This window comes from Mugil cephalus, chromosome 7 (genome assembly GCF_022458985.1).
Source record: "Mugil cephalus isolate CIBA_MC_2020 chromosome 7, CIBA_Mcephalus_1.1, whole genome shotgun sequence".
Taxonomy (NCBI): Eukaryota; Metazoa; Chordata; class Actinopteri; order Mugiliformes; family Mugilidae; genus Mugil; species Mugil cephalus.
In genome coordinates, this window is record NC_061776.1 from 10,954,281 (window position 1) to 10,963,231 (window position 8,951).

Sequence of the window (8,951 nt, forward strand, 5' to 3'; positions counted from 1 at the left end):
TGGTGCGGCGACGTTGCCACGTTTGGTCTTGTTTCCAAACTAAAAGTGCACTGACTAAATTCATTTAAGACTTTAAGGCAGCGTTCCTGGTCCGTTTATTCACTGTGAGCCGTTCATTTTGTGTCTTTAAAAGGTGAAGCAGAAATTCTCCATCTGACTGTGTAGATCAGTGATAATATACCAGTCACAAACCAACAACATCATCAAATGGGACATTTTTTTGTTCTACATGATGAATGCCTTTGCTTTAAATTTACACCAACCAGTCATAACATTATGACCGTCTTCCTAATACTTCGTCTTTTCCTGTTCCTTCTGTTTAATATTCGACTCTTCGGGGTGGTCTCCCGATCCACTCTTTACCTTCAACTAATCATGACCGAGACGGCTTCAGATTTGTCCAGCTTTGAACCCACGCTGCTCCTTACACCAAAAAGCACCAGTAAAGACGGATGGAATGGAAAAAGGTGATTTGTCTCGGTCTTGAAAATGTGCGCAAACACTTTAATTTATCTCCTTTAAGACTTAGGGAGTGGCAGCTAAAACAGAGTTTTCCACTATTTCTGAACGTGGCCCGTTAGTTTTGTTTTGACAGGACAGAAACGTGAGACACACCAGACACATTAAAATTGTAGACTATAATCCGTAGAGTTGAACCTAGCGTGACTCATTTTATGAGTCTAGGCTTGAAGATTCTTTCTAGAGTGATGCTGGAAAATGAAAAGTCTCCAAGGATACAGTCATGGAAAAAAATATTAGATCACCTTTGTTTTCTTCAATTTCTTGTTTTAATTTTAATGCCTGGTACAACTAATGGTACTTTACCCAAAGAATACAATGAACACGACAAAAAATGCAGCTGATTCCATCATACTTTATGTCCTATGTCCTTATATCTGACATGCTTAAGCGTAATTGTATCTATATAAAGTATATAAGAGGTCATTCATGTGAAGCCACAAAAGCAGCCATCTTGGCACTGCTGGAAATTGGCATGAGTGAGAGACAGGTAGCCAAAAAAATGAAGATCTCCAGAGCAGGCTGAACAGGGTGCTACCAAACTGCTAGCTAGTCGAGGCAGTGAAATGCCTTTCTACCCCACGAGAGGGTTAGGGTTAGGGTCCATTCCCGCACCAGGAATCATCGTCAGACCTCCAGGGACCCTAAAATTGAACGGGCACTGTTGAGAAATGTGACTTGTTCAGCAAGGACAGTTCAAAATCACTTACTGAAGCTGGTCTGGAGTCACAGATTAGGTTAGGATTGGGCTGCTGATGTTGATGAACGGGCTGAGGTTCTGATGAGGCTGGTTAGGAGGAAGTCTGGAGAAGCCCACAAACCAGACTGCCTCGCCCCTACAGCAAAACATGAGGGTGGATCGGCGATGATCCGGGATTATTTTAATACGGGTGGAACCCGGTCACGTCCAGGGCCACTCCTGGAAATAGTCTTCTTCCATCAGCTGGTAAACTCTTTCCTGCCTCGAATTACTGGATTTTCCAACAAGACAACGCTCCTCGGTCAGTTAAAGCCTGGATGGAGAACCAGAACATTCGAACCATACCTTGGCCTGCTCAGTCACCAGACATAAATCCAATTGAAAACTCGTGGAAACATCATCAAACTAAAAATGGAGAACCATAAGCCCCCGAAAACAAAGCAAATTTGTTTGAATTTTTGCAACATGAATGGGCAGAACAATGTCAGAAGCTGGTGGAGATCATGCCAAGACGTATAGTTGCAGTCAAGTGCTAACTCCTGTGTGTACAAGGCAGAAAAGACAGAAAAGAAAACACAGAATGTCTAAAAGCACTGTCTGTAGCAGTACAATGATATAAGAACTTAAGTGATTTCAGTTATTATCAAGAAAACCATGAAAAATGGCTAGATATCAGCTCTTAAATTAAACTCTTGTGAGTTATTTTCGTTGTTATCATTATATTTCACCAAACAAATGTACTTTCAGTTAAACCTGGCATTAAAATAAACAAGAAATTGAAGAAAACGAGGGTGGTCTAATAATTTTTTTCCATGACTGTAGATGTACACTGCCGCCTTGTGGTGAAAGTTTAAACCTGAATAAAAAGTGATGCAGGTTTTTGTAGAGATGTTGCAGAACATCATCATATTTGCTTAAAACAACTATCTGGCACGTTTTTATTCATCTTAACACATTCTCGACGTAGAACTGCAATTTCATCATAACGAGATAAAGTTTTAAAAAGGTGTTTTATCTTTTTTTTAATGACAGTTTAATCCTCATTATTGAAACGACTGTCTGCATTTTAAAAGCCATAATACGACAAAGAACTGTCTCCACATTTTCCTCGGTTCTTGAAAGTAACCTCTGAATAGTAACATTCAGTTGACTTCAGTTTACACCCGTGCGTAAAGTTTACTCAGCAAACGCCCTTGCGTAAGTTTTTGTGTAACCGAATTGGCGAGGGATGGGTTAAATTCTCTTGCTAACAGTTTGACTTTGCGAAAGTAAATGGGCTGAATTCGATAAACGATCGGGAAGAAGAATAAAAAGAAGAAGAAAAAAGAGGTCTCGGCCCTCCTTCTCCTTCTCCTCTCTGACTGTCAGTCTTCCTGAGAAGTGGTTTGTTGTTCTGTGTAAGAGCTGGAACTGAGAGCGCGCTTCTGATTTTCATCCACTTTCCGCAAAGCATCTGTGCGCGTGGCTTGGTCCATAATTTTTAACTAACCGTGAGGGATTTGATATCTTACATTTTATTGCTATGGCAAAATGGCCACTATTATTTTTATACTTTTTCCAAGGACTACTACCACCACTAATCTTTGGGCAGCAGCAGCGCACAGCTGGCCCCTGGAGGCACCGGATTCAGTGGGAGAACAACGGGCAGGTTTATAGTCTGATGAGCACTGGGTCAGAGTTCCACCCTCCGGCTCGGTCCAGAAGCCACTCGAGGGTTTATGTGAGCAGCAGGAGGGATGGCACCGGGAGCCAAATTCCGGGAGCGCACACAAGATCCACGCTTGTAAGAACTGGACAGTCTCAGTCCAGGTCCTTTAGGACTGATCAAAGTGTGGAACCGGGACCTTTTGCACGCGGACAACGACAGTATGTGCCGGTCACCAGAGGAGCTGCACCGCGGCCCGGTGCGCAGAGCCAGCTGCTGCGCGCAGCGATGCCTGTCTCCAGGCAACCCGCGCAGACGGATCGCTCCATCCCGGTTCATCCCGCAGCCGTGGAAACAGAGCCTGAGGCTCCGGCTCCGTTTCCCGCTCTCGGCGAGGATGTTTCAAACGAGGCTGTCGGTAATGGAGAGAACATGGTCAACGACGACCCTCGAAACCCGTTGAAAAACCACGGGAATTCTGTTTTATACAACATGTACCCCCCAAGAATGAGGACACCGGCCCGGACGCGCCGTCCGCCAGGCAACGGGTACGGAACAAGATATTTCCAAAACGGTGAGTGGCCCATTCACAGACAGTGAGTCCTCATTGGACTTTTCAAGTCTGTCTACTATGTGGACAAGGAAACTGATGTTCTTGCTTTTAATAATCTGCTCTGTTCTGTTCCTGCAGTTTTTTAAAGGAGTCAGTTGTCTCAGATTAATATTAAGATAAACCTAGAACACAGACCGTGATTTTTAGGCTGGAAACACATTAAAATGACCAATTACAACAGAGGCTCCAACTAAAACTGTTTAGTGGAAGGCCAGGAAAATATCTGAACCATCAGCTGGTTTGTCTGTAAGTCATCTAAATAGAAAAAAGCTTAATGTGAAGGAAAGACAAGAAATCGTATTTGGATGTCAGAATGACAGCTAAGGAATCCAAAACACCCAGCCAAGCAACTGCCTTCCTTTTCAGCCTGTTTCTTCCAGTGTGTTGCTTTCACCATGGATACACTGGCAAAATTATTATCTCAGAATTAATCCCCTCCTCCTCCTCTTCCTCCTCTTCCTCCAGGACTACCGGACCTCGTGCCAGACCCATATGCCATCCAAGCAGGTGCTTACGTCCAGCGCATGCAGATGTATGCACTGCGCTGTGCGGCTGAGGAGAACTGTCTGGCCAGGTGATCCATGCTGCCAAAAGTGATTCATTTGTTCAGTACATGCACAGTGGCACGTAGACACAGAGGCACACACACACACACAGACACACAGAGACACACACACAGACATGTTGCCTTTGCTTTTATCACTGATGGTTCGTGTTACAGGTCTGAAGGTCTGAGCACAACTTTTCAGTGTTTTCTTTCAATTATGCGAGTACCACTTGTTAATGTGTTTGGATGACTCTTCTGTAGATGGAGTAATGAAAACTGTCTGATGTTATCACGGAGCAGTGATTCTCCAACATGATGTCCTGCCAAGACATAAATGTTCTGGGTTGATTTTCCCAAAAGCATTAAGCACAATGGAACAAACCCTTTGCGCTCTGTTACTTTTGAGAAAACTGGACCCGGGAGCTCGGCCAGTAGCACTTTCCAACGCAGCTTATGCCTGTTTCCCCCCCTGTGATCCTTCCAAGGTCGGCTTATGGGCCCGCGGTGCGAGACATCGACTTCAGAGTCCTCCTCCGGTTCCCACAGAAAGTGAAGAACCAAGGCACCACCGACTTCCTCCCTGTGAAGCCCAGATATCAGTGGGATTGGCACAGCTGTCACCAGTGAGTTTACTCTGCCTGAAAGCAAAAAAATTAAACAACCACGCATGTTTATTTTAAAAAAAAATGTCTTTGGGGATTAGTTCGGCTCCAATAAGATCAGATGTGACAAGGCCGGGGAAACACCACAGCCTCAAAAAATTAAATAACAATAACGTCAAGGCTCAAAGGCATTCCTGAGCCCTGCCACAGGAATAATAAATGATTAGTCTGCTTTATTTTTCCTATTTTTACGCCCATCAGGCACTTCCACAGCATGGACGCCTTCAGTAACTACGACCTGCTGGACATCAACACGGGACGGAAAGTGGCAGAAGGACACAAGGCCAGTTTCTGTCTGGAGGACACGGCCTGTGACCAGGGGTTCAGGCGGCGATACGCCTGCACATCTCATACGCAGGTGAAATATACGTCAAGTCAAAGTTTATCTCTAAAAAGAACCTCTGTTGCTGCACAGAGGTGCAAAAATAATCGTACATAAGCTTAATAATAAATGAAACAGTAATGGAATAAACATGAGCACAATTTTAAAAACAAAAATATACAGTAATAAAACTGAACAGAGGAAAAGAGAAGAATGAAAGGGAATAAAGGATAAAAGTAGAGGTTATATATGTGAAGACTACTGAAACATCATTGGTTTCTTTAGAACATAGGTCCCCTAAGGGTCCGCGGAGGTACTGCGGGGGGGGGGGGGGGGGGGGGGGGGGTCGCAAAATCTTTGGTTGATTAGACATTTTTTATGTACTTTTTAAATTTCCCCCTCATAAATTTCTTTAAATTAACATGAATCCAACATATTTTAGTAAAGGAACAAGGGGTAGCTTAATATTGAATGCAGAATGATGATAATAATGTATATTCATAAATAGCACTAGGCTGAGTTTAATATAGAACACATATAATAGGTAGGGCGTCCCTACTTAATCTCTCCATTAGTTTGGGGTCCTTGGCCTGAAAAATGTTGGGGACCCCTTTGTTTTCAACTCCTTCGTGCAACATAAAATCAAAAAACGATTCAGTCACTCAGCAGCTCGTACGTTTTTTTCTTTTTATTTTGGCACGAATGTTAAAAAAGTGCCCATTTGCAGAAACGTATAAGGTAATGGGAAAACATTAGCCCACAGAACTCCACAGCTTATGGGACAGGAGCCAGCTGTGCATACAGATGGTGCCCAAATGTGCCAAAGTAGCCAATTTGGAGAGCTTACCTAAACAGACCTCTACTAAAAAAAAGATTTCTAAAAGGTCTCTGCTCCACTTTATTAGCACCGGTGCAGGTAATGTGTGATCCTCCATCTTCATTTACTCTGATCCAGTGAAACATAGTCGGATTCTTCCACCTCTGGAGCAAACGTAGAAGTGTTGCCTTTAATGTGAGACATTAAAATAGGAAAGAAAGAGCAGAAAGAGGCCTTTGTGTAACTCAAACGTCAAGTGTTGTCTCATGTCCAGACCCTGTGAGCTGTGAGATTTAGCAGATTTAAATCCGAATGCAGATGTGACGTAATTTCTAAGGCGGTCGAAAGGTTTTCTGAGATTTCTGGGAAAGAATTTTATACACTTTTTTTTTTTTTAAATCAATACTTTATCTGATGTATCCTAAGTTCGCCAACCTCGAGCTCCAAAAAGTATTAAATCCAATTTTTATTAAACCCCTTTTGTTTATTAAACAACCGCATTCTTTGACTTTAGACTCTCAGGGTGTCTTCTTTCTTCAAGGTGTCCAAGGCCAAGAGGAGATTACATCAGTCATTTAACAAAGCTCCTCCAGAGCTGTTCACCATGAACGGTACATCTACGTGTGCTTTAACGTCAAGATACCCAGTCGTTAAGATTAGCAGACTTATTAGGCGTGAAGATTTCCAGTAGAAGTCTAAGACTGTAGTGGAGCTCTTTTTTGTGCTCTTGCAGAGCCCGGTATGCTTACCACATCCGCCATGTGCAGTTGTGACTTTGAATCTTGACTTTGAATCTGAAAAGAGATGATTAATAGTTCAGTCCGAGAGTTTTCAGATTTTTGAGAGAAAGAAAATACTCATAAAAAATAGATGATGACACGTTCTGCAGAGTCATCACATTTAAGTTGAGGCCTACTGTACATGAAGCAGCTCCGCGCTGCACAGTTCATTTTGTTTTGCAGTTCTTTTGCAAATCTTCCAGATCCACTTCTGAGAAATGTTTTTCTAACTAAAAGTCTGGCGCATGCCAGCGAAAAGGGGAAAAAAAACTTCCTGAGGACACAGGAATATTTATTATACTGTTGTCTGGCTTTGCGCTACTTAGCGTTGGTTTCTTATGACAGCTTTGCTTCCAAGAACTGTTTATATAACAGAAACTGCTTCATTTGCAGCGCTTGTAGTCGGAGTTTTTAACCGCACTGAGGGTGCGCCGGCTTGTGTTTTCAGGGGCTGAGCCCAGGATGCCACGATGTGTACGCTGCCAACATCGACTGTCAGTGGATCGACATCACTGATGTACCTCCGGGAAACTACGTCTTGAAGGTAACACATGTTTCACATGAGTTTAGAGCCGTTCACCTGCACAGTTTTGTCAATTTATGGCTTTATTTCACTAAGAAATGTTCCTGCAGAGCTGCTCATGGATTTATTTATAATATTTTTTTTGTTTGTTTGTTTTTGTCAGGTTACCGTGAATCCCAACTTCCACGTCCTGGAGTCAGACTACAACAACAACGTAGTGAGATGTGATATCACATACACGGGAACTTATGTTCAGACACGCAACTGCAGAGTAACAATGTACGTTTGGAGACTTCCTTTAATTTTCAATTTTAAACACATTTTAAAACCACCGCACACCGTTTACTGAGAGCATATTAATTCGGTGCATATTCCAGATGTGTTTTGGAATGAAATCGTGCGCACGTCTCTGTAGAATAAACACTTGAAAAGGCGTTGATTTAGCTGAATACGGCCGCGCCATCAAGCGAGACTAATTTCTCAGCCCATGAAAATATCTTTTACTTTGGACGGTGGCGCGGAATTACAAGTACACAAAAAGTGGTTGAAAAAAAAACTCACCGTTAAGTCTTTTTCTGCCTGTTTTTCCAGGGGTTGAAGTTCGCTTTCTGTGGCGTCTGGAGGAGTTTGGCAGTAAAACATCTCTGGCTGTACTGTACAATCACAGCGACACCAAGAAAAAGTGCACTTGGTAACGTTTGTATTACAGGTCTTATTGTGAGCTACATTCCTGCTTTGGAGTCTTAGGTTGCATTTTATTTGTGGAAATAAATGCAAAGTCAGTTTACATCAGTTTAGTAAATGGAACTAGTGATATATAATTAAAATTACTTGACTTTTAGATGTATTTCTACAAATGTGCCTTTGCAAATTTACATCTTCCCGTTTTTGCCTTAACAGATACAAGTACTGTTCTTAGATGCTTTTGATCCTTGGGTGCTTGAAATGTGTTTGGTCGTCTTTGTCCTCGTTTTTGTGCACATTGTTACAGTTTTTATTTAAAGGATCATTTGTTGTTGTCGACAAGTCACATAAAAAAAGGTCAAAACCAACAGTGTCTTGTGGTTGAGATTAGGCTGAATTCTAATCTGTGTTGTGAAGGTTCACACATTAGGTGAAGGAATGATTGTTTTCAACACCAAACAGGATAAAACAATCAGTTGTTGAGAGACCATAGGTCAACAGGGGGTCCGCGACCCCTAGAGGTCCGCAGAGGTACTGCAGGGGGGTGGATAAATCTTTGCTTGATTAGACATTTTATATATACATTTTATATATATTTGCAATATTAGCAGAAGAGAAGCTAACAGTGCAGCTTGCTCCCATCAACACTGTGTGCTTCTGTTCAGGGTCAGACATCTCACTAATGCCGGAGTATGTGTGCCATTATTGGATGATGGGTGATTCACTGTCTCTACTACATTTAGCTATGTTTAAAGTTAAAACTTGAATCTGTCAGTTAGACATGTTTATGTTTATGGGAGTTGCATGCCCCCTACTGTTGCACACATTTGAAATAAACAATAATATTTGAACCTGTGTATTATTTGAATAGCTTAATATTGAATGTAAAATGATAATAATGATGTATATTTATAATTAGCACTAGGCCGAGTTTAATATGGAACACATATAGTTGGTAGAGAGTCCCCACTTAATACTTTGAGGACCCCTGCTGTAAACTGTACGTAAAGACAGAATAAGTCCTCTAAAAAGTCACCTACGGGATTTCTGTTTTTTGAATCTCAATGTTGAGGCCATCTTGGAAGTGCCTGACTCTGCATAATAGACGGTTCAGGCTTCTGCGTCAATTTGACAGTCCAG

At 42.2% G+C, this 8,951-nt stretch overlaps 1 protein-coding gene across 1 annotated transcript; it reads left to right on the forward strand.

Annotated features, from left to right (window-relative positions):
- The first annotated feature begins 2,092 nt into the window (after positions 1 to 2,092).
- loxl5b (lysyl oxidase-like 5b) lies at positions 2,093 to 8,660 on the forward strand. The gene is made up of 7 exons (XM_047588852.1): positions 2,093 to 3,438; positions 3,943 to 4,051; positions 4,510 to 4,647; positions 4,888 to 5,044; positions 7,053 to 7,148; positions 7,291 to 7,406; positions 7,719 to 8,660. The coding sequence occupies exons 1-7, from the start codon at positions 2,742 to 2,744 to the stop codon at positions 7,723 to 7,725; spliced, it is 1,320 nt and encodes a 439-aa protein (XP_047444808.1). The 5' UTR covers positions 2,093 to 2,741; the 3' UTR covers positions 7,726 to 8,660.
- The last annotated feature ends 291 nt before the right edge of the window (positions 8,661 to 8,951 follow it).